The sequence below is a fragment of the Aquarana catesbeiana genome, linkage group LG02 (assembly GCF_042186555.1).
Source record: "Aquarana catesbeiana isolate 2022-GZ linkage group LG02, ASM4218655v1, whole genome shotgun sequence".
NCBI classification, from domain to species: domain Eukaryota; kingdom Metazoa; phylum Chordata; class Amphibia; order Anura; family Ranidae; genus Aquarana; species Aquarana catesbeiana.
In genome coordinates this window covers 671375872-671402370 of record NC_133325.1, presented here as the reverse complement: position 1 = coordinate 671402370, position 26499 = coordinate 671375872, and the positions used below count along the sequence as shown (strand labels likewise).

At 43.1% G+C, this 26499-nt stretch overlaps 1 protein-coding gene across 1 annotated transcript in view; it reads left to right on the top strand.

Moving 5' to 3' along the window:
• Positions 1 to 26499, top strand: part of NOS2 (nitric oxide synthase 2) — a 150731-nt gene that overhangs the window by 55479 nt on the left and 68753 nt on the right. The window contains exons 3-7 of the mRNA XM_073616679.1: positions 10468 to 10540; positions 13158 to 13280; positions 16965 to 17113; positions 18197 to 18359; positions 19404 to 19495. Coding sequence (XP_073472780.1) covers positions 10468 to 10540; positions 13158 to 13280; positions 16965 to 17113; positions 18197 to 18359; positions 19404 to 19495 — 600 coding nt within the window. The remainder of the gene's footprint in view (positions 1 to 10467; positions 10541 to 13157; positions 13281 to 16964; positions 17114 to 18196; positions 18360 to 19403; positions 19496 to 26499) is intronic.

Below are 26499 nucleotides of genomic sequence, written 5' to 3'. Positions count from 1 at the left end.
TAGTGGTAAGGTGTTGATGTCCTTTGTTGCAGTTGCGGTCTCCACTTTCCTACAAGGGGAGAAATAAGAGGTCCTGAGGAGCGCTAGGAAGTCCTGGATCGTGTTGTGATGCTTGGTAGGAGTTGGGTTCCTTATGTTGAGGAATCTTGGTTTGGGGGGATCATTCCATCTGCGGTGGGGGGGAGAGGTTCCTGATAGAGGAAGGAGAAAGTCTCAAGATGCGCTATATCCGTGGGAGAGAGTGTCGAGGTCATGAAAGCCCCCCATTTGTGGTGGAAGCGCGTCCTGGTTGTGTCGTTCGTAAAGTCCATGTTGATCCTATCTTTGTAAAGCAACTGTAGGAGGTCCCTTTTGATTTGAGAGGTATTGGGACATGCATCGGAGATCCAATTTTTTAAAATGGCTCTTCTGGCGAAAAGGAGGCATATCAGGATCCAGTCCTTGTAGGAAGGGGCAGGGTTCGGAGACCAGGGTAACAATTGGGGGTCCCAGTGACCGAAAATGAGGAGAAGGGGGTCTTTGGGTATTTTCAGCAGGGTTACATCAAATATGTATTGGAGGACCTTGTCCCAGAAGCTGGAGATGTAGCTGCATGACCAAAAACGGTGGGTCAGAGAAGGCCTGGGGTGTCGGCATAAGGGGCACGTGGAGGAGGTTTGAGGTTGTTTGTTCGAGAGGAAGGGTATGTGGGCTCGATGGACGATCTTAAGTTGGGTTTCCCTCCAGGATTCGTTGGGCACCAGATTGTGAGTAGTGTTGAGGCCTTGAAGTATTTTGTCGACCAATTCGGCATCAGGGAAGTCTTTTGCCCAGTTAGCTGCTGAAGATGTCTTCAGTGAGGGAATGGCTTTTAGTAGGAGAGGCTGGTATATGTCTGAGATTTTGTAGGAGCCCTTTGCGAGAAGAGAGTCCGATAGGGACGTTTGAAATCTTTTGTGATCGTCTCTGCAGGCATTTTTGAGGAAGCTGATACATTGACCATAGTGGAACATGTGTGACTGTGGAAGTTGGAATGTCTCCGCTAATGACTTGAAAGGGACGGGGCGGCCAGTTTTTAAGTCACAAAGCGAAGAAAAGTTGGAGATGCCTTTCTGTTGCCAGGTGATGTATGGCTGACGTTCCAGACCTGGGGGGAAGCTCGGGTTTCCTTGTATTGGAAGGTGTTTAGATATAAACGGTGAGAGCTTGAGGCATTTCCGGGTCTCCCTCCAGGCAATGGCTGTGTCCCGAAGTAGTAGGTTATGTTGAAGGGGTGGGGGGGTGGATTTCCATTTGCAGTGTAGGAGAGCTACCAGGGAGTATGGATTGACCATTTCGGTTTCCAGACAAAAGTTGGAGTATCGAGATGTTTGCGCTACCCAATCTAGACTTATTCTCAGGAGGCAGGCTAAATTATAAATTCTGACATTAGGGAGACTAATACCCCCTTCGCGCCTGGGAAGGTAAAGTTTAGTGAGTGCGATTCGCGGCCGCTTATTCCGCCATAAAAATTTGGATATTGCTTCGTTAAGAATTTTTGTGTCTTTATGCTGTAGGAGTAAGGGAATGGTTTGTAATGGGTAAAGTAGGCGGGCGAAGCTGACCATTTTCACTAGATGACATCTTCCCAGTAGCGAGAGGGGGAGATCCATCCAGTTTGTTAGTTCCTGAGAGATTTTTTTGAGTAAGGGTGGGTAGTTGAGGTGATAGAGAGAGGAGGGTAGTTTTCCTATTCTTATGCCTAAGTAGGTGATGTGGGAATGTGCTACCGAGAATATGGAATTCTGTGTCCAAGGAGGGTTGGACGCGGTGCCTAGGGGGAGGATTTCGCTTTTGTTGTAATTTATGCGAAGGCCCGAGCATAATCTAAATTGGTCAAAGATAAGCTTAATCGTGAACATGTCAGAGGAGGGGTTTGCTGTGAATATAAGGACGTCGTCGGCAAATAGTGAGGTGCGAAGCTCCTGTTTGCCGATGGGGATGCCGTTTAGTGGGGCTACGTGTGATAAGTATCTAGATAATGGTTCTAATGCTATGTTAAAGAGGAGTGGTGATAAAGGGCAGCCCTGCCGGGTCCCTTTGTGTAGGCGGAATTCCTCTGATAGGAGGCCTGCTGCTACCAGTCTAGCGGCTGGGGCGGTGTACATGGTGTTTATGAGATGAGCGAAGGAGCCGGAGAATCCCATTTTGTTCATGACCAGAGAAAGCCATTCGAAGCTTACATTATCGAAGGCTTTCTCCGCGTCCAGAGTGATGATTGCATACTTTCCCTCTGAGTTGCATTTGGCATGTTCTAGGGCCATCATTACCTTCCTGATGTTCATGGTGGCAGTTCTGCCTTTCACGAACCCTGATTGGGCAGGGTGTATCAGGGAGGGTATGATGTCTGCTAATCTTGTGGCAATAATTTTGGAAAGGATTTTGACATCTAGGTTTAAAAGTGAGATTGGCCTATATGAGCCTGGTTCTTGGGGGTCTTTACCTTTTTTGGCTAGTAATTTGATAGTGGCTTGATTGCCCGTGGGTAGGTATGTTCCCCCTGTCCAAATGTGCTGATATACTTCATGTAGTGTGGGTTCTACGAGTGGTTGTAGTGACTTGTAGAATTCTCCCGTGAAACCATCAGGACCTGGGGCTTTCGAGGGAGCTAGGTTTTTAATTGTAGTGGATATTTCATGGAGGGATATTGGGGCGTTTAGAGCTTCTAACTGTGTGGGTGATACGTGCGATAGGGTTACCTTTTCAAGAAATGATTGTGCTGTCTCAAGGTTTATGGGATCTGGTCCATATAAGGATGAGTAATATTGTAACATGGTATCGTTTATGTCCGTTTGGGTGGTTTTTATGTTACCCCGAGAGTCCCGGAGAGATGAGATGTGTGTCGGATGGTAGGGTCCCTTACATAAATTGGCGAGGAGTTTGCCTGCCTTATTGCCGAATTTGTGGAGGGTGGCATCCATGTGGGCTTTTTTCGTTTGTTCTAGGGTTTCGGCCCAAGTGTCAAAAGACTGTTTAGCTGATTGCCATGCCTTCCTGCTATCATTGGAGTTGTTTGTGTATAGTATTCTTTGTGCTAGGTGTAGTTGGGAGCTGGCTTGTTTGTATTTTTTGAGAGCGTTTCTTTTAAAGGATGCTGCATAGGAGATTATACGGCCTCTGAGGAATGCTTTGCCTGCTTCCCAGAATAAATTGGGGTTGTCGGAGTGTTCAGCATTGGTCGATGTGTATTCAGACCAGACGTTTTCGATGTATTTTCGAAAGTCAGCATTGTTGTGGAGATAAGAGGGGAAACGCCATATTTTAGGATTTGGGTGTAAGTCAGGGTTATCAAACGTGGTCGAGATTGGTGCATGGTCGGATATGGCAATGTCGTGAATGTCCGCATCGGATACCATTGGTAAAAGGTCGTCTGAACAGAAGAGGTAGTCAATTCTGGTGAAGACATTGTGGGGATTGGAATAAAATGTAAAGTCTCTGTCAGTTGGGTGTCGTAGTCGCCAGATGTCGTGTAGATGGAGGGATTCCATCGTGGAGGCTAGTAGAGTTTGTGAATCTAGATCTGAGGGGAGGAATGTGCGCTTAGAAGTGGATCTGTCGTCTATCGGGTGTATTGTGGAATTAAAGTCTCCACCCACTATGTGTGGGAGAGTCGGGTCGCTGAGGAGCCATGTTGAGAGTTCACTAAAAAATTGTTTTGTGGGGTTATTGGGCGCATAGATGTTTGAAATTATCATTTCCTTGGTTCCTAATTTGATGTGGGTTGAGATGAGGCGCCCCTGAGCATCTGCTTTGGTGGATAGGACCTCACATGGCAGGTTTTTGTGGATGAGTATCAGAACTCCTGCTTTGCGTCCATTGGAGTCTGAGCCTATTACTGTACCTACCCATAATTTTTTCATTCGGTGGAAGTCAGGGGTGGAGAGGTGGGTTTCTTGGAGTAGGGCAATGTCGGTTTTGAGTCTTTTGAGGTGACGGAGGATTTTCATTCTCTTATTGGGTGAACGAAGCCCTTTAACATTCCAGGAGATTAGTTTCATATAGGGGGGGTCACTGGGGGGGTGTGTGGAGATTTTGTATGGTTTTCACATGTTGATATGTGGAGGTGTGGCGTGGAATTAGGCTGAGTTCTGGGGGGGGTTATTTTGTTTAAACTAGGGATTTTGTAACCGCTAAGGGCATGTGTGCAATGAGGTGGGGGTGCATAGTATAGGGAGGGGTACAGGAGGGGGAGGGTAGAAAAGAGAAACAATAAAACATATTCAGTAAACTTCGCTTTTTTCCGCATGGAGTCGACTGTGTAGTCCAACTCCCAACGCAGGACTCAGCGACTGCTGTATTTGAGAACCCGCATTTAAGGGGGTGAAATGCATTGGCAGCTTGGTTTGCGCAGCATTAGACGAAGGAGTTGGGTACACAGGAGAGCCAGGGGAGAGAGACAATACCTTAGTTGTAACAAAAACCAAATTTACCAGTTAGTTAAGTATAAACAGTACGTATTAAACATGAAAGAAACTGCTTGGCCTACCAGTATCAGAATTGCCTGGTGAGGAAGAGTGGACAAGCTTGAAAGAGAGAAAATTTTAACTTCGTCTCTTGAGTGGGATATCCCATTAAGAGTTAGGCCACCATAGCCGTAGAGGCGGGGCGTTGAGTGGTAGCAATGTGTGAACATGCTCGTGTTCCTCAATGAGGAGTAGGACGGTGATGGTCCGGTGCTGAAGGTCTGAACCGTTTTGGAGAGTCTTTGCGTGGGCTCCTTTGGTCTAGAGCACGGTTGACAGGAGCCGCTCTAGGAGAGGGGCTGAGGTTGGGGCCTGAGTGTAGCGAACGCAGGAAAGCTTCTGCTTCTTTTGGGTCTTGGAAGGAGAGTTGGTCGCCATTTGGGGCTTTGAGTCGGAGGGTAGCTGGGAAAGCCAAAGTGAATTTGAGTTGTTGATGGTGCAGTTCCGAGCAAATCTGTTGAAAGGCTTTTCTCTTTTGGGACACTTCAATAGAGTAATCTGCGAAAATCAGGATTTTCATGCCGTCAATTTGGAGAGCTCTGGATTGCCTGAATTTTTGCAAGATGTAAGCTTTATCTGAGTAGTTGAGATATTTTGCTATTATGGGACGAGGCGATTTGCGTTCTGCGTTGAAGGTTCCCATGCGATGGGCCCGTTCTACTGTGCAGGGGCCTGGCAGGCTTAGTGCTTCGGGAATGCGCCTGGCGCATAGGTCAGAGAGAGCTGAGGGTTGTAGCGACTCTGGGATGCCTACAAATCGCAAGTTGCTCCTTCTGGATCTATTTTCCAAATCGTCCAGCTTTTCAAGGATATATTTGTTGGTTTTGTCATGGGCCTGCATTGAGGATTGAGAGTGGTACATATCTTCCTCAATATTTGCTATGCGGTGTTCAGCTTCATTCAGCCTGGAGGCATGTTCCCCTAGCTGGGCCTGGAGTTGTTGCATGCCTGCGTTAACTGCCTTCTCCACCGAGGCTGCAATCATTGGGGAGAGGAGGGCTGCTACAGCCTGTGCTATTCTTTCAGTGTTTGATGTGCTGGAAGGGCTTATATGCTGTGTGGATGTCTCAGTAGATGGGGAGGGGGCCGTAGCGCCGCTTACCTCCATGTCAGGCTCTGGCTCTGTGGGAGGCTCCGTGTAGGCCGAAGCCGGGACCTCGATTTGCGGCTGTGAGGTCCGCGCCGCCGCGGCCGCGTACGATCGCGGGCCGTTTTTTTCCACAAAACGGTCCATCCTGTGACCGGGGATGGCGTGGGGTGGATGCCGGTGGTTTTTAGCGGGTTTGCCGGTTTTGTAGGCTGTTTTTGGAGTCGAGCTGCGGGAGCTGATGAGAAGAGCAGCTACTCCATGCGGCGCCGGAACCGGAAGTATAATGAGTCTTTTGAACAGTTCATTTTTTTCCAGAAGTTTTTGAAAAATGTGGAAAAATAATGAAAATGCGTTTTTTTATTTTTTTACACAAAGTTGTCCATTTATAAGATATTTCCAACACATAGCATGTACATAGCAAAAATGACACCCCAAAATACATTCTGCTACTCCTCCTGAGTATGGCAATACCACATGTGTGAGACTTTTTCACAGCCTGGCCACATACAGAGGCCCAACATGCAGGGAGCACTGTCAGGTGTTATAGGGACATAAATTACACATATAATTTCATGACGACCTATCACACTTTTGAAAGCCCTGGAGCACCAGGACAATTGAAACGCCCACAAAATGACCAGATTTTGGAAAGCAAACACCCCAACGTATAATCTATGAGGCATAATGAGTCTTTTGAACTGTTCATTTTTTTCCAGAAGTTTTTGAAAAATGAAGAAAAAAAAATTGAAAACGCATTTTTTTTTTTACACAAAGTTGTCCATTTATAAGATATTTCTAACACATAGCATGTACATAGCAAAAATTGCACCCCAAAATATAGATTCTCCTACTCCTCCTGAGCATGGCGATACCACATGTGTGAGACTTTTACACAGCCTGGCCACATACAGAGGTCCAACATTCAAATAGCACCTTCAGGCATCCTAGGAGCATAAATTACACATCTAGTTTCCTGACAACCTATCATTTTTGAAGGCCCTTCATATTTCTAATACATAGCATGTACATACCAAGAATTACACTCCAAAATAAATTCTATTGAGGAAAGGGTAAAAAAAAGCATTACCCGTGGTTTTAGTAGTGTCCGCAGAGGAGAGAATTGGCAGCAGGCAGGGATGTGCTTAGAGACAACAATAGTAATTATCCAGGCAGCAGGCAGGAATAGTGTCTATAGTCAGCACAAGGCTATCGTTAGCACGGCCAAAGCATTTGTCCATAGAAATTGTCCAGGCAGAGAAAGCCAGCACAGCCATAATATTGGTCCTGGTACACTGTTACCTGCAGACACTCATTATTGTACGGCCCTCCAGCCCTTCATAAACATACTGCCTCTTGCTACGGCCCATTATTTCCATAGTCCAGGTAGCAGGCAGAGGTGTGGTCAGTTCATGCAGCAGGCAGAAGCCTGATGGCAGTAAGTCAGCAGCAGGCTGAGGGCCGCAATCAGGTAAGACCTGTGCACAGGGGCACAGGGGTGAAGACTTTGCCCACCCAAATCTATATGAAGCCTCTGGACTCCAGACTCTAATCCGGAAATTACGAAACCTGGAGAAAACAAAAAAATTAGTTTTCTCCATCCGGAAAAACATTTCTGGAGCCCCTCACATGTGAGACCCCTGTGTACTACAGTAGCAGGGCAACAGATCAGTCCAAGCAGTAGGCAAAAGCATAGTCCATAAAACAGGCCAGGGTCAGTTCACTTGGAAGCAGTCCAAAATGGTAGGCAGAGGTGTAGTCAAAAAACAGGCCAGGGTCAGTTCACGTGGAAGGCAGTGGCATGGTTTTTTGAGGAGGCATGGGAAATGGTCAGGACAGATGATGAAAATGGGGAAATTGTTAAAAATATGGGCTAATATTTTAGGGATGTGTGATACAGTCAGAAGCATTCACCAATGCATTCACCAATGATGTGGTGACTGTTGGGTGACAGGTGCAATGGGGGGGGGGGGCGATGTGACAGGTTCTCTTTACTGTGTGGTGTTGGTGCAGACACTACACAGATCGGTAACTCACTGCTGCTGGCTCTTCTCTCCTCACACTGGAAACGGTGAGTGAGGAGGGAAGAGCCGGTAACAGCTAGTTACCGGTCTGTGTTTACATTTTGTGATTGGCTGTGAATGGATTACAGCCGATCGCGTGGTAAACAGCCGCCAGCCATTGGCTGTTTACCATTGTCGGTGACGAGCAGTGTTCCTGAGAACACGCCGCCACTGACATGAGCATGCTCCTGATCGCGAGCATACGCCGTCTACAAACGGGCAGTACCATTTGTGATCGGCCGTGACATAATCACGGCCAATCAAGTGGTAAACCGCTATGCTTAATGGCTGTTCACCCCTGTCAGTGATGCACTGTGTCGACTTGACTGACAGTGCAGGGCTGCGCGTAAGCGATCATGTGCATGCCCTGTTTGAATGGGCCAACGTCATTTGGCGTCCGCCCAGAAAAAGAGCTCCGGTGGGTGGGCAGCAACTGGTTAACAAGCAGATATTCTTTACACAAAATTTGTAATTTTGTGATCATTTTTCAACAGATCAGAATTCAAATCATTCTGAAAATTTGGAATTCGTTAGCAAACAAATAAATTCAACGAAAAGAAACATATTTATAACTAAATTTGTTACTATTGTCATTCAGAGATTTGAATACATTCAAATGTCCAATTAACCAAAAATTAGTCCAAATTTAGATTCGGACCGAAGCGAATTGCACATTTCTACTTCCAACCCTGGGTATAGGCGCCTACACTGTGTCCCAAACAAACAATACTGTTTCTCCCTAATAGGATTTAGTGGGGTTTGGCCAGCAGCTTTTCACCAACTCCTGGGGCAACAGCTGGTCTCCCTCAGCCCTTTTTCAGTGGCTCAGCTGGGTCATTGGTAGTAGCGTTGCCCCCAACAATCAGGCCGCAACACCAGTCAAAGACCGTAGCGTTCTCCCGAATTATCAGTTGACAGCACCAGTTAGTGACAGTGGCATCCTCTCCAAAGATCAGGTGGCAACACCAATCAGCCACAGTGGTGTCCTCCTGTACAAGGAGATAGTGAAAAAAGGAATATAAGAAAACCTTCAACCTGAGCACCTTGGATTAACTCAAAACAATTAAATGATAAAGTGTAATAATTAAATAATAAATATAGGGCAGCTCATAGTGAGGCTCAAAACAGCTGAAACCATTAAAGGAAAATAACAATAGTAATTTTCATACCGCGCTCTCAACTAAAAACATCTACAATGAACCATACATTGAACATAAACAATGATGGATGAATTAAATATACTGTATGTGCAATGTCCATACACCGTCACCAGATGTCTCCAATCAAGTGAAAGTGATATCTTCTTAAAAATTGATTACTAAATGTGCATTCAGAAGTGCCTTCTTCCACCAGCCCCTAGGCAAACATCCTACTCACCAAACGTACATAACACCCATTACAGGTAGTCATAAACAGCATGTCAATCAGAGATGTGTTCTCCAGGGAAATAAAACCAGCCCATAAAGTTGCACACTCACCGGGCAAAAGGTATGGTATATCACATATGTCAAGAAGAAAAAGAAAGGCTCCTCATAGTGCAGTTTGTAAAATTTATTGTGTCGCAGCTAAAGAAATGCACTTACAGTATTGCCGATCAAAGCAAGCTCATTAAAACAAGCAGGGATGCCGATCGCGTTCCACCTGCATTCCAAAGGATGGTGGAAGTGACATGGCACGTACTACCTGACCTGATGCGTTTCATCAGCAACATCTGTTGTCATCAGGGGTCACGTCGGAGGAGATGTCCACTACTCCATCTATATCTGTTTGCATCCCTGATCTGTTGGCAAAACATTCTGCTAAGAACCTGCTACATGGTCTGTCTCCCACAATGTCCTCACTACATCTGCCTTGAACCCCGAAATAGACCTTCCTTTTACTCCCCACAGAGCCCCAGTAATACTAGGGTGTGTAGTTAGATTGCTAATCTTATACATAGTCTGCGGACTACAGATAAGAAGAACAGCAGTGCACAATTTGAGTGTAGTATTTTAACAGATTTATTGTGGTAAAAAGAGAAGTGGCAACTCACATTGTGACAGTTAAAATCAGGCACCTCACAAAGTAAGGGCTTCTGATGGACAGTCTCACAGCAACAGGGAACACCTGCACGACCAAGAGAACACACTGGGGGACACCACACTAAGTGCAGCATTAATAGTACTGAGAAATACTTGTAAATTGGTACTTCACATAGGAAGAAGAGATGGTACTTTTTGTATGTAACCCATGAGCGGTTGGCTCATGCATCTAGGATAGGGAGCCTCTTCCTACAACTTACAGTCTGGAAAGTCCAGACGTCAAGCTGGTTGACAGCTTAGATGAGGAAGTGGAAAACAACAAGATGGTAGAGAGCTTCTTGTGGGATGCAAAGGGTACCGCAAGTGATGTCATCTAGAATTCGGGGGGTGGACCTTTGCATTTCAAGGCCGCCCAAGCCTCTTCCTCAAGCTAACTGTCTGTGGACTACATCTCCCAGCAGGCTCTTGTTGTCCCAGAATACGCAGCAGTCGATATTCCCTTCCTCTGTACTCTCTTTTGGCCAATCAAAAACTTTCCAGCATACATATAGGCTAGCCCAAAATTGATGCCCCCAGGGTTAAAAACAATTCAGAGCTGAACATTATTCATGGTCTTTCCTAAAATTGTCACTGCAGCTCAGCATTGCAGGCAATTCATTTAACTCTCCCTGCGTCACAGGTAAGGAACAAAGCTTTCAAACAGGAAAATAACATTTGTATCCACTAGCATACCTGGCTATTTATAATAATGCATTTGAATAAGAAAACAGAACTGTGTTCCATGGTTTGAAATTGATCTTGTTTTATTTCTGAAGTTCTGTGAAACAGGAGGATGCTAGCGTCAATGGCCCGACTAAAGACATGGCTGAAATCAAAATTACTTTAGAGGTTAGTACCATTTAAACACTCAACAATCCTTATTTGAGAATCTTTTTTTGAGAAAGCTGTAACTGATTGTGATATGAACTTATGGTCTCCACTAAAAACTTCCAATTGTCCATGTCCATAATTCCATGTGGTATCAAATATGTTGTGAATATCTATCTGGTGAAATTATTATTTTTGTTTGTTTAAATTGTAAAGAGTGGCTTTACCTGTAATGTCATGGATAAAGGCAACTTCCCAAGAGGTGAAAAGAGTCCCAGTATGGATTGTGGTTGTAATTATTGTTGTATGAAATGTGCAGACTGGCTAATTTGTTGACCACAACACGGAGAAGCAGTAAAGCTTCATGTCTTGATAAAGCACCAAAACTTTTTAGAGATTCTTTTCCTTCTTTCAAACTGGTGCTTTAATGAGCAACCAAACTCAAGCATATAGCTTTTCTAGGGCTGTTGCCTAGACAAACTAAGTGGGCTGCACCGCAACATAAGTGCAGCTCTTACCTTATAGAAACAAACAACTCATGTAGTTAATGAGTATGGCTAAATACTGACAATGAAAAGCTGGGAAAACCTGCTGATACATTAAAGCTAAATTCCAGGCAGATATAAAAACCACCAATTAATAAAGTTGTGTATTTCTTTACATAAAATACATTTAATTTTTCATGGAACTACCACCCCTTTCATACTGTAGCAGCATTTAGATTGAGATAGGGTGGATCTGCATTAGATGCTAATCAGGCTTCGCTTAATGCAGACCTAATGACTTATCAATGTGTAAGTCTGGTTTCACAGGGGGCGGTCCGATTAGGTCCACCTGTCAGGTTTTCAGGCGGACCTTATTTGAACTAGCCATTGTTCTCTATAGAGCGGCAGATGTCAGTGGACATGTGTCCGCTGACACTCGCTGGCATCTGATCCAATCCTCTCTGCCAAAAACAGACAGATGAGGGATCCATTCCGAATGGCGAATCAGATTGTATGACAGTCGGATGGAAACGTACAGGCGGTCTGTTTCCATCCGATTGTTTCATAGAGAACAGTGGGGCGGGACTGCTTTGCAGAGTGGACACAAACTCGTCATCCACCTGCTCAGTGGGGATCAGCGTAAAGAGTTCCCCTGCTGAACTGGTGGATGCGGATTTCAAAGTCCGCTCCATGGGAAAGGGACTTACTGCTCCTGCGTTGTAATATCTGCAGGATGGGGTGGCAATAATATTTGCCAAAAGATTTAAGTATTAACAATATATTGACAGTACCATTCTATAACTATTTAATTTGTGTTAAGAATTTTCTACCTTATTTCTCCTCTTCTGGACACTTGCAGATAATTCTTTGTGGTGGGTGTGATATGAAGCCATAAGAAATATATATATAAATCTCTGCATACATGGATATGTATCGTAAATTTAATACATGAAGTAGACCCTTAGGCAAACCTAGGTTCCACTACAGGAAGTCTTTGGATTCTTAGATAACTTCCAACATGAACTCACAGTATGAACAGTTGCCCAGGCTGCAGAATATAAGACATAACTAGGTAACCTACAGACCTCCAGGTTTTCAGAGTTCAAAAACAAAGCGGAAGTATTTTTTATAGCAACCGGTTAAATCTTTTTTTTCAGTTTCTTACCTGAAGCAGAAAAATGACAGCTGTAACCAAACGGTTGCTCTAAGCCAGGGGTGGGCAACCTTAAAGAGGCAGAGATCTACCTGAACAACATGGGAAACGTCAAAGATCACCGGGCACAGGGTTGCCTCCTCACACCGTATTTAAAGCTCTAATTGCTGTACTACCGTGTTGTAATCACGTGCATTGCACAGCAATCATGGGTTTAAATCAGGTAGTGAGGAGGCAACATATATTTTCAGAGGCGCAGGAGTGCCTGCTGCACTTGTAAATGAGCCCTTAGTTGCATTTAACAGCAGAACTCTTAGGACTTGTTCACATGTAATGTTGAGAGGTGGTAAAACCCTGCGGTTGAGTATTGGTTTTACCTCCCCCAGTCCCTAACCCTGTTTGGTGTACACATGCTGCCATAGCAATTAAGCCCACTGTTGCTTTTGGTGGATGCTACTGCCTGCCAATCGTGACCCATTCAAGTAAATGGGGCCACACTGCAAGTGCTCCACAACTGCATGCTTCTGCGAGGTCCAAGGGGTTAAAGCAGGTGTGGAGAAAGCAACACTACGCTGCTATTATGCCCAGTGTATTGCTTCACCCTGACCTGAAGATCTCCTCTTTCCTGCTGCTGGCATCACTCTGGAGGCCGCTAGCCAGGATAAGAGGTGGACTTGGTATTACTCCGCATGGGACAGGAGCCAACACTACAGAGGAGGCATTGGCTTATGCAGCTCTTGCTCCCTACTACAGCTCCAACTTTACAAGTAGACTCTCTGCATTGCACTCTGATGCTCTGGAGTGGCGGGTCAGCAAGCCCAGACCACGATCTACCAGTCACCTGTCCGCAATCTAATGGTAGATCGCGATCTACAGGTTGCTGACCCCCACTCTAAGCAATACCTTCAGTTTTTACATTTGTTTACTTTTACAGAATAAGTCTGCATGTGTTTCTATTGAGTTTAAGAAAATGCCCCTCTTTTGTACTAATCTCTTTCAGAAGAAAGTTCCAGAAAATAATAGGCATTCTTGTAAAAAAGAAAGCTATCCAGGGTACAGGAAGCTTAAAAACTATGAAAATGGAAACATTCTACAAGATACTTTACACCTCAAAGCAAAACAGGTTTGTGGGATCATTATATTAAAAAAATGTGTAAAAATATAGTGTTATTATGGCTAAATCATCAAGCTCCTTGTCAAAATACATCTAATGTTCAGTATTCCTGGTAATGATATTTCAGCAGTTTGGTATTTGAGATTTTGACATTTGCCTTTCTAGTTATTTAAAGAGAAAGCAGAGGAGAGGAGTTTACATCAGATCATCAATGACAAGCTGTGATTTAGTAGGCCATCCATTTAAAGAAGTAGTGAACTCTGTACTACCACTTGTACCTACATAAAGCCTATAATAAAACTTACCTGTAGGTACTGTGAATATCTATTAGACTTGCACAGTTTAGGCGATATTCAAAGTGCATGCAGCCGATGGCATCATCAGCGCATGCGCTCTGAAAGTCCGGCTTACAGTGCCGGACCTTCAGAGCCTGTGCCAGAGTTCTGTCGATATGGGACACTTGCAAACAGTGCATGCGCATGGGACATACAGTAGAATCTTCCTGTATGTGTCTCATACCCTTGCGTTCCACTCACTTATCGTCGGGAGTTCTGTCGATATGGAACGCTGTCAAACAGCGCATTCTTTAAATGCCACTTGTAGCTGCCCATGCGCTATTCAAGAGCGTTCCATATTGCAAGGTATGGGACACATACAGGAAGATTCTTATGTCTTATGCAGATGCGCAATTTGCGATCGTCCCATACCGTCAGAGCGTCCCATATCGTCAGAACACCGGAAACGAGTAATAAGTGGGCATTTAAGGTGAACACAACTTCACATTATTTACTAAACTAAGTAAGAATTCACTTTGCTAACTAAACATGCTCTATTCTTTTAGTACCTCAACTCCATAGTTTATGAGTATTCTGGATACTGTGTTTTGTATTAGCTGCTTTACATACTCAAATAATGTAAGTTCAAGTGTTAACTGCTTATATTTAGGGATGAGCTGAACACCACCCCGGTTCAGTTCGCACCAGAACTTGCGAACAGGCAAAAAATTTGTGCGAACACCGTTAAAGTCTATGGGACACTAACATGTTATTGCCATAAAAAGTGTTTGAGGATCTGGGTCCTGCCCCAGGGGACATGTATCAATGCAAAAAAAAAGTTTAAAAAACAGACATTTTTTCAGGAGCAGTAATTTTAATAATGCTTAAAGTAAAACAATAAAAATGAAATGTTCCTTTAAATATCGTGTCTGGGGGTGTCCTTAGTATGCCTGTAAAGTAGCGCATCTTTCCCGTGTTTAGAACAGTACCACAGAAAAATGACATTTCTAAAAGGAAAAAATGTAATCTAAAACTGCTCGCAGCTGAATTTTCGGTATAGATAAAAATCAGTAAAAAAACAGCATGGGTCCCCCTCCCCCCCTCATTCTATTACCAGGCCCTTTGGGTCTGGTATGAATATTAAGGGGATCCCCGCACCAAAATCCATAACAGACCCTTATCCGAGCACGCAACCTGGCAGGCCGCAGGAACCGTACCAAGCCACATTACCTCAACATAGGGAGGTTGTCATGTTGTTACACTATAAACAAAAAATGACCTACAATTTTGAAAAAAAACTATAATTTTTACTTTATGCTGTAAAACAATGAAAAAAAATCTAATTTTGTCATAAATGTAGGCCAATATGTATTCTGCTACATATTTTTGGTTAAAAAAAGTTCCAATAAGCATCTATTGATTGGTTTGCGCAAACGTTTTAGCGTCTACAAACTATGGGGTATTTTTTTACATTTTTAATTTTTTTTCTTAACTAGTAATGGGCGCGATCAGCGACTTATATAGCAGGTCTATGATATCGCGGCGGAAAAATTGGACACTAACTGACACTTTTGACACTTTTTGGGAACCAGTGACACTAGTATAGTGATCAGTGCTAAAAAAAATATGCACTGTCACTGTACTAATGACACTAGCAGGGAAGGGGTTAACATTGGGGCAATCAAAGGGTTAAATGTATGCCTAAGTTGTGCTTACTAACTGTAGGAGAGGGGCTTTGACTAGGATCAATACCTTCCCCTCTGAACACCAGTCTGTCTTGTTTACATAGGCAGACTGCTGTTCTGCTTGTGTCCCGAATGATCGGCGGGTCCATTGATTCTGTCGGAGCCGCTGATTGGCTCCCGCTGAGTCTAATCAGAGTGGGAGCGGGTCACTGGCAGCACGCACGTGCGCCCAAGACCCAGAAGTTTTAGATCACATACTAGGTACGTGATCTGTCAAAGAGCGGCTGCCCTGCCGCAGTAAATGTACGTGGTGTGGTCCGCAAGCAGTTAAGGTAAATTTTTTATAGGATGTAGAAGGGTAAAACCCTATGTTAATTTTTTTCAGTGTATGATTGAGTGTGGAAGGGTTAGACCCTCTGTCAAGTTTTTACTGCTGTCTGCTGTGTTCCCACTGAGGAGATTCACCCTCTCTATTTGTCCTGGTGATCATTCCAACCAAGACAGAATGTAAGGGGAAAGCCAAACATTTTGAGTTAAAATCTCACCTGTATCTGCTGCATCTGTGGCAACTTACTAACATAGGGATTCCTGATTTCCTCTCATTTCCTGTTACATCTCCATCTCCTCCCCTACTGAGTCACAGACAGCAAAACATAACCTGATAGGTGTTTTGCCCCTTACATACTTCATCTAAAACAAACAAAAAAAAAAGTTATGGTTTTACATTGGCTTTAAGTTTAAAGCGGAGCTCCACCCAAAAGGGGAAGCTCCACTCATCTGCCTCCTTCCTGTCTCCACTGCCACATTTGACACCTTTTGGGGGAGCGGGTACTTGGTTTTGACAGGTACCCGCTCTAACTTCAGGCTCACGTCACTTCCTCCCTCCCTCCGCTGCCCCATTTGGCACCTTTTGGAGGGGAGGTGGGTACCTGGTGTTGACAGGTACCCACTGTAACTTCAGGCTCACTTCACTTCCTCCCTCCCTCCGCTGCCCCATTTGGCACCTTTTGGGGGGAGGTGGGTACCTAAGTTTAAAGCAGAGCTCCACCCAAAAGGGGAAGCTCCACTTATCTTCCTCCTCCCTGCCTCCACTGCCACATTTGACACCTTTTGGGGGGAGTGGGTACCTGGTTTTGACAGGTACCCACTCTAACTTCAGGCTCACTTCACTTGCTCCCACCGCTGCCCTATTTGGCACCTTTTGGGGGGGAGGTGGCTACCTGGTTTTGACAGGTACCAGCTCCCACTTCTGGCTCACTTCGCCATGGCGGAGTGTGCAGGAAGTTTGGCCCTCCCCCCACAGCTGGCCTATTCACAAAGTGCAGTGTGATTCGAGCATGTGCGGTAGGAAACCGACTGTGAAGACACAAGGCTTCCCAGCACCTGAGAGCCGATTTAAGAATTGGCTCGGGTAAGGACACCGATGGATGCCTGGACAGGTAAGTGCCCTAATAGCAAAAGTCAGCACCTACAGTAGTTGTAGCTGTTAATTTTTTGTTTGGGGGGGGGGGGGGGGGTGGAACTCCTCTTTAAGTAAAAAAAAAAAAAAAACATGTTTTCTTACCACACTATTATCAGCGTATCGTTCTATTGTTGGTTTTTGTGTACATGTGAAAATAGCTTTACATCAAGTCCTTTCTTCTTTATGGGAGGCTTATTTGCATTCCATTGTTTTAACAAGGTCCTAGTTCTTTCAACCTTGTACTTACAATATGCTTTCATTTACTTTACAGAAACTTGGTTGCCAATCATCAGTTTGTCATGGATCAATAATGAACCCTCAGTGCTATATAAGAGGTCCAAGAGACAAACCAATGTCACAGGATGTAATCCTACCTCAAGCAATAGAATTTATAAACCTATATTACAAATCCTTCAAAGAGTAAGTCAATCTAACATCAAAAAAGATATTTAGTTACCAGCATAAAAGCAGATCTAGTGGAAAATAAAAAAACAATGTACCCTTCATAAGGATTACACAAATGAAGTAGATGTGTATTATATCCAGTCCAATTCCTGAGAGCCAGCCTAATATTGTAAATTGCTACAAACACATTTTTTTAAAGAAATAAGTTCGCACCGGGCCAACATATTTACTGCAGAGGCCATATATTTTTATGTAACTGAATCAATTTTTCATTTATACATCACCAACTTAAATGCTAGTAATCAGTTGTATGTATAGCCACATTTTTTTTTAAACAGTAAAAATGATTAAAACCCCTGTCATGTTTTTATTGTGGTCTGCTGTATTTGTCCTGGTGACCCTTGTCATTGAGATAGAGAGTAATTGGAAAGTGTAAATTTTGAAGCTGTCATCAACACAAGAAGTGAGGGGAAATCTTCTGATGGGGACACCTGTTATGGTGACATGGTGACAACTGGCTAGGAGGGGAATTCCTCTCACTTTTTTCTCAATTCCTGTCGCAGCTACAGGAGAGGAAGTTAGAAAAACCTCCAACGTAGGGCACATACATTACAGTGTAAACTGTGAATGGTTTTAATTCTTCTTTACACTTAAGTGTGTATAGTAGTGCGATTGCTTTAGAATTAGTATTGATTGCATTGATTGGATGTTCATTTCCATTGAAGGACAGTGTTGAGGTTTAAATACTGCTTACAACCCATACTTCTACAGTGGGGGCATATATCCTGGAACATAGAGCAGACACCAGCTAAGGTAATGATGCTCCTTACCCAGATGTTCCAGAGGACACTAGTTTAGGCCAACATTTTACACTCATGAACGAAAAACCTTTGGGAGGTAGTGACCTGCTATTACCTGCTTATACTGTAGCATTGTAGAATTGTCCTGCTGTTCAGTGAACATTTACTATGGAACCATATTTGTGGACTGGCCAGTAGGAAACTCTAAAAGGGTCAATTAGTTCAGTTTAGTGGGCAATTAAAATAAAAAATGACTATAGTACAGAACCCGATGTGTAATTTTTTTTTTTTTTTTCAGGCCACAGATAGAAAATTACCTGAACAGGCTAGAAACCATTACCAAAGATATTGAACTAACTGGAACTTATCAATTAACGATGGATGAGCTGGCCTTTGCTGCTAAACAGGCATGGAGAAACGCTCCTAGGTGCATAGGACGGATTCAGTGGAACAATTTACAGGTAACAGATGTTCAGTAACTTATAACTAATATTCTTATGAGTTCATATTACTTCAGTGTTTACCAGTCTAAATTATTAAAATGACAGTGTACAATGACAATGCTGTATTTGAACAATCTGCTTATTTGCATTTCTTATTTTAAAGTGTCACTGGGGAGATAGGTGACTACTGTATTGGTGAAATGCAGACACAGAGCTACCTGCAGTTATCTGAAGCAACCTCCAAAATTCTATTGCTATTCTCGATTCTCATTCTGTTCCAATGGCTTGCTCGCCCCTTCCTAACTCCTGCACTTTCCAGTTGATAAGGAGCCTCCTATTTGAACCAATAGGAATGTTGGTGGGTGGAACTTAGCAGTAAATTCTGACATTACCTTGATGTGTTGGAACTTTAGCCCTAAAAATGGACCAGAATTCACCCATGACAGTAAGGAATCTGCACTTTATGCCTATGCCTGTGACTGTGTCTCTTTAAAGACACCCTGTCACCAGACCATTCTTTTTAAAAACAATCTTCTTATAAGATTATATGTACATTTAATGTATTTCAGGCATGTTATTTACTGTACCTGTAAAATGCCTCCATTGTTTAGACAACCGAAAGCCCCGTGGCTGCTATTGGGAGACACTCTCTTGGATGTGATATCAGTAGCTCCAGGAGACTGAGTTGTCACTCAAGTGACACTCTATAGTATTCCCCTTCACTCCTCCCCTGGCTGCTTCGTAATAGATTATTTCATAATTTGATTGGACCAGGAGACAATTTATATACTGTACATGGTGCAGTGCACAGCGATCTTGAATAACTGCAAAAATGCACAACATACAGCTAATTCATAGGTAGAGAGAGGTTGATTGAGTTAATCAACAACCACTGATGAAGTTCACACTTAAGGGTATATATTGGCAGCTAGCTTACAATTGTACCTTTTAATAGATTTTTACTGTAACAATACTGCAAGTATCAGTATAGGTTGAACTTAATGAACTTTTTTTCAACCTTACTTATTTCATTACTATATACCATTTTTTTTTTCCTTCAAGGTATTTGATGCCCGAACTTGCAAAACGGCTAAAGAAATGTTTGAACTCATTTGCCGCCATATAAAGTATGCGACCAATGGTGGGAATATAAGGTAAATTCACTTTCCTGAAGGGGCCAGACCCGAGTCTTTATTTAATAAGACAAAGAGTAATGTGCTATGGAGCTGCTGTGTTCATTATGATTTGCTGTCCTGCTTCAACAATGACCTGCTCAGCACTACCCAAGCCTTGTGGGTTTGCGGTGAGCTTTTTTTAATGTGAATGATGCCCTGAAAGGAAGGTAATTGCTTAAAACAATCACAGCAGGTACTCACAAGGATGCACTCTGAAGGCACTAAGGAAGCGCGCTGAAGGATGTAAGGGTGCACTCTGGAGGTACGGAGGGGGCACTCTGGAGGATAGAAGGGGCATTCTAGTGGCTATAAGGGGGCATTCTGGAGATACTTAGTACCTCCAGAGTGCCCCTTACATCCTACAGAGTGCCCCCTCAGTACCTCCAGAGTGTCCCCTTAGTACCTTCAAAGTGTCCACTTACATCCCCTAGAGTGTTCCCTTACATTTTCCAAAGTGCTCTCTTACATTTTCCAGAGTTCCCCCTTAGTACTACTAAGAGGGTACTCTGGAGGATGTAAGGTGGCATTCTGGAGGATGTAAGAGGGCACTCTGGAGGCACTCAGGAGGATGTAGGGGGGTACTCTGGAGGCATTAAGGAAGCACTCTGAAGGATGTAAGGGGGCTCTGATTTAGGTGGCATTCTGGGGACACGGATGTAAGGAGGACTTTGATATAAGGAGGGCTTTGATGTGAATGTAGCACTCATCCTGACTGCTGCACTCTATTGCCCCGTACACACAGTCGAATTTTCCGACGGAAAATGTTCGATGGGAGCTTGTCGTCGGAAATTCCAACCGTGTGTAGGCTCCATCGGACATTTTCCATCAGAATTTCCGAAACACAAAATTTGAGATCTGGATTTCAAATTTTCCGACAACAAAATCCGTTCTTGTAAATTTTGATCGTGTGTACACAATTCCGACACACAAAGTACCATGCATGCTCGGAATCAAGCAGAAGAGCCGCACTGGCTATTGAACTTCAATTTTCTCGGCTCATCGTACGTGTTGTACGTCACCGCGTTCTTGGCGATCGGATTTTCCAAAAAGATTTGTGTGACTGTGTGTATGCAAGACAAGTTTGAGCCAACATCCGTCAGAAAAAACACATGGATTTTGTTGTCGGAATGTCTGATCGTGTGTACGCTGCATATGTGTTGTTTGGTTTGTTACTTACTGACCCCTGCATTCTATATACCAGTGTTTCTCAACTCCAGTCCTCAAGGTGCCCCAACAGGTCATGTTTTCAGGCTCTCTATTATTTTGCACAGGTGATTTGATCAGTTTCACTGCCTTAGTAATTACCACACCAATTACCTGTTGGGGCGCCTTGAGGATTATGCCCTGTACACACGATCGCACATTCCGACAACAAAATCCATTGGATTTTTTTTCCGACGGACGTTGGCTCAAACTTGTCTTGCATACACACGGTCACACAAAGTTGGTCGGAAATTTCGAACGTCAAGAATGCGGTGACGTACAACACATATGACGAGCCAAGAAAAATGAAGTTCAATAGCCAGTGCGGCTCTTCTGCTTGATTCTGAGCATGCGTGGCACTTTGTGCGTCGGAATTGTCTACACACGATCGGAAAATGTGCGATCGGAGCTTGTTGTCGGAAAATTTTAGAGCCAGCTCTCAAACTTTGTGTGTCGGAAATTCCGATGGAAAAAGTCTGATGGAGCCCACACAGGTTGGAATTTCCGACAACAAGCACCAATCGCACATTTTCCGTCAGAAAGTCCGACCGTGTGTACAGGGCGTTAGAGTTGAGAAACACTGCTCTATACTCTATGCTGTGCATATGACCTGACCAAACATATTCATTGTCTCAACAGTTCCTGGTTTTGCTAAAGTTCTTCTTTGAGGTAGAATCAGTAAGACAAAAATATCCTTTTTGTGTGCATAAAAAGATATGTAATAGAAATGTTTAATTAATCTGTTTCTATGAAACTGTCAGTTTTGGCCTAGTAATTATTATTTGTGGGTACAAGGACTATGGTGTATTTGAGTAGTGTATACAACAGGAGCAGATTGTGTATAGATTGTGTTCAAGCCCCCTTTAACACCCTCCCACTGGGGTGGGCATGTACATTGTTTGCCATGGTGCTCTATGCAGCCACAGCACTTATTATTCTGTCCTTTCCTAGGGTGCCCCATGTCTTTCATAATCTTAGTCTTGTCATGTTGTTTTGACTTTTTAATCGAAAAGCCAGGCAGATTACTTTTTATAAATATTGGTCATGTTTATTATTGTCTGCACTGTTTAAAAAACAGGAGGAATTGTCTGCAGGAGCCTGATACTGCACCTGTAATTCACTGATCCATTGATCACAGGTGCAAAGCTTTGCAGGCTCCTGTGGGAAAAAAAAATAAATGCACTTTTTTTTTTTCCTGCAAAAATATGTGCATTTATTATTTTTTTCCCTTAACCACTTCAGCTCCCCTCTTCATGACCAGGCCATTTTTTGCGATATGGAACTGCATTATTTTAACTGACAATTGCGCAAGCGTGCGACACTGTACCAAAATAAAATGTAAGTCCTTTTTTCCCACAAATAGAGATTTCTTTTGGTGGTATCTGATCACCTCTGCGGTTCTTATTTTCTGCGCTATAAACAAAAGGCCGACAATTTTGAAAATATATATATATATTTTTTCTACTTTCTGCTATAAAACATATCCAATAAAAAATGTAAAAAAAATAAAATTTCTTCATCAATTTGGGCCAAATTGTATTCTGCTATATATTTATGGTAAAAAAATTCCTAATAAGCGTAGATTGATTGGTTTGCGCCGTCACTGTACTGACACTGGCAGGGAAGGGGTTAGCATCTAGGGCGATCAAGGGGTTAAATGTGTGGCCAACATGTGTTACTGTGTGCGCTGTGTGCTGTTTTTACAAAGCAATGTACTGTTTTTTTACAAAGCAATGTACTGTTTTTTACAACCAATCAGCGGCCGGCAGCTGCTGACTGGTTGGTGCTGCAGCCAATCGCAGCACAGCCGGGGAGGAGGGGGGGTGGGGGCACTCTCTACCCCGGCCCGCGGATCACTTACTAGGTACGTGATCCGACACAGAGCGGCCATCCTGCTGCAGTATACAGTGCCTTGCAAAAGCATTTACCCCCCTTGGCATTTTTTCATGTTTTGTTGCCTCACAACCTGGAATTAACATGGATTGTTTGAGGATTTGCATCATTTAATTTACAGAACATGCCCACAACTTTGAAGATTTTTTTTTTATTGTGAAGCAAACAACAAATAGGACAAAATAACAGAAAAAGTCAATGTGCATAACTATTCACCCCCCAAAGTCAATACTTTTTAGAGCCACCTTTTGCGGCTATCACAGCTCCAAGTCGCTTTGGATAAGTCTCTATGAGCTTGCCACATCTTACCACTGGGATTTTTGTCCATTCCTCCAAGCAAAACTGCTCCAGCACCTACAAGTTGGATGGTTTGCGCTTGTGAACAGCAATCTTTAAGTCTGACCACAGATTTTCTATTGGATTGAGGTCTGGGCTTTGACTAGGCCATTCCAACACATTTACATGTTTCCCCTTAAACCACTCAAGTGTTGCTTTAGCAGTGTGTTTGGGGTCATTGTCCTGCTGGAAGGTGAACCTCCATCCTAGCCTTAAATCACACACAGAGTGGTACAGGTTTTGCTCAAGAATATCCCTGTATTTAGCACCATACATCTTTCCCTCAACTCTGACCAGTTTCCTAGTCCTAACTGCTGAAAAACATCCCCACAGCAAGATGGTGCCACCACCATGTTTCACTGTGGGGATGGTGTTCTTTGGGTAATGTGATGTGTTCGGTTTGCGCCAGACATAGCGTTTTCTTTGATGGCCAAAAAGTTCAATTTTAGTCTCATCAGACCAGAGCACCTTCCTCCATACATTTTGGGAGTCTCCCACATGCCTCTTCTCAAACTCAAAACATGCCATTTTGTTTTTTGCTGAAACTAATGGCTTTCTTCTGGCCACTCTGCCATAGCGCCCAACTCTATGGAGCGTACGGCTTATTGTCATCCTATGTACAGATACTCTAGTCTCTGCTGTGGAACTCTGCAGCTCCTCCAGGGTTACCTTAGGACTCTGTGCTGCCTCTCTGATTAATGCCCTCCTTGCCCAGTCTGTGAGTTTTGGTGTGCGGCCGTCTCTTGTCAGGTTTGCTGTTGTGCCATGTTCTTTCCATTTGGTTATGATAGATTTGAGGGTGCTCCTAGGGATCATCAAAGATTTGGATATTTTTTTATAACCTAACCCTGACTTGTACTTCTCAACAACATTGTCCCTTACTTGTTTGGAGAGTTCCTTGGTCTTCGTGGCAGTGTTTGGTTAGTGGTGCCTCTTGCTTAGGTGTTGCAGCCTCTGGGGCCTTTCAAAAAGGTGTGTATATGTAATGCCAGATCATGTGAAACTTAGATTGCACACAGGTGGACATCATTTCACTAATTATGTGACTTCTGAAGGTAATTGGTTGCACCGGGGCTTTTTATGGGCTTCATAACAAAGGGGGTGAATACATATGCACAGGCCAATTATCAGTTTTTTATTTCTGAAAAATAGTTTTATGTATATGTTTTTCTAATTTTACTTCACCGACTTAGACTATTGTGTTCTGATCCATCATATATAATTTAGATTAAAAAAACTATGAACTAAAGGCTGTAATGTAACAAAATAGGAAAAAAGCCAAGGAGGGTGAATACTTTTGCAAGGCACTGTATGTGCAGCGGGGGGTCGTAAAGTGGTGAATTTAGCCTTTAAATGTTGATTGTCTAAGTTTATATTAGGAGTTTCTGCCATATTTCAGGTTGTCAGTAAAAAATGTGCTCAGTCTGTAAAATGTTCATGTTTCATCAGTAAAAAAGTCATCAGGGGTTGGCAACATTGTGTATGTTGCACTGAAAAAAGTAGAGCATGCCTTACTTTTTGCAGCACACATTACTGTGGAGCAGTTGTGTGAATTGAACTCATAGGATTAAAGTCAAATTGTATTATCAACACTGCCCAGTTCCCAGTCTAATGACTGGCTTCTGTGGAACAGGTCCTGCTGGAAAACAAGTATTCGATCAGTGCATGCAGCAAAATTGAATTGGGCTTCAGATCTAAACTATTAAAAACTTGTATAAACATTATTATAAAAAAGGAATTTTAATGGCTATTTTCCATTATTTTTAAATGTGTAGATTTCACTAAAATAATACTTGATGGTCCTGATAGGGAAGTCCTTATTCAGGTACTTCCTGTTATGCAACAAAGGATGAAAAAATGTGAAAAAAAAGCAATATGGCAATTGTTTATGTAGTGCTACCCCCACAGAAGCCACAGATTAGGATGGGTCCTCTTTTCTTTGCTTCAACCTTTTCCAAAAAACCTCAGCCCCTCTAACACACCAGGTTGAGTGTACAAATATACAATAATAAAGGAAATCACTGAAGGTAATACTTAGTACCCAGTACTAGTAAAGAACAAAGGCACCAAACCAGGTGGTAAAGGCTTAATACATTGTCACTCAATATTTTTGATAACTAAAGGTGAAAAACAATAAAGTGTGGCGCTATACCAAAAACTAGAAATCTACATAGATGGATGTAGGATCACAATGGAGATGCCTGAAATTACCAAGTGTGTGAACAGCCTCTATAAGGTATATGACCTTAAGCAGAGGATAGATGTGTTCAGAAATTCTCAACCAGGTTGATGCGAATGTGTCTCATTAAACAAAGCAAAAGTAAAGTGAAAAAAAATTTTTTTGAAAAAAATTAACCAAAGTAATATGGGTGATTTAGAAAATTACATTGGCGTGGTGATACAAACATAAAAACGCAAAAACAATGTCACATGTGACAGAAATGCACCAAAAGTTGCAAGTGAAAAATGTGAACTAAAAATAGCATAACATGTGGCCATATATGTGATTATACAAGTCTATATGGAGTGACGGTTCTTGGGGATGCAGGATGCTCAAAGTTATGTAGATACTTTTCACCACAAGGTGTAAGGCATGCTGACTTACAAAGCCAGATCTTCTTAAACACTTCACTTTACTTTCACTTTACTTTTGCTTTGTTTAGTGAGACACATTCACATGGTTTAATGACACCATCCTGGTTGAGAATTTCTGAACACATCTATCCTCTGCCTAAGGTCATATACCTTATAGAGGCTGTTCAAACACTTGGTAATTTCAGGCATCACCATTGTGATCCTACATCCATCTACGTAGATTTTTAGTTTTAGGTATAGTGCCACACTTTATTGTTTTTCAATTATTTCTCACAATTAGTCTTATTGTAGTGTTGGCTGCTCTTTTATCTAGAGTTGGCGTGGCAGTTCCCTTCAGCTATTTTTGATAACTAGGCAAGCAAAAAATGGATTAACAATGGTAATAACAGCATTTAGCATACAAAGTGCTTAAAGTAGGAACTAGGCTTAAGATGACATTTGGCGTCCAGATCAGCATAAACCGTAACAAGGCCACCTCAAGTGCATCAGTGAGCAGTAGTAAAGTTTAACCTACCGAGTGCTGGAACTATACTGTTAGAGTCCACTTATGGCAAAGATGCTAGCACTAGACCATCTGGGTATGCACTGTCCAAAAGAAAAAGAGGATTGGAGGGAGGACTTGCAAAATAACTATTACAGGATGTGCAGTCTTTTAAGATGTTCTTCTGCCAGCTATTTTTGGGGCCCTTTGGGAATGTTGGTGCACTTAACAACAGTCCCAGTTAACCTGCATGCAGTATAGGTATGATATAGTCTCAGCACAGGTGCACGGTAGATCTGCTTCAGTTGAGGTAAAGGTTTGGTATAATGCGGTATACAGTTGGTATAATGTAGGTGAAATCAAGGAGTGGAATGAGTGTGGTATAGAGTGCAGTATGAATTGGGAACACTTTGTGTCCTGCTGTCAGTGGCTCATTGCCTGCTAGCAGTATCAGCAAAGGGGCGAATAGCCCTCT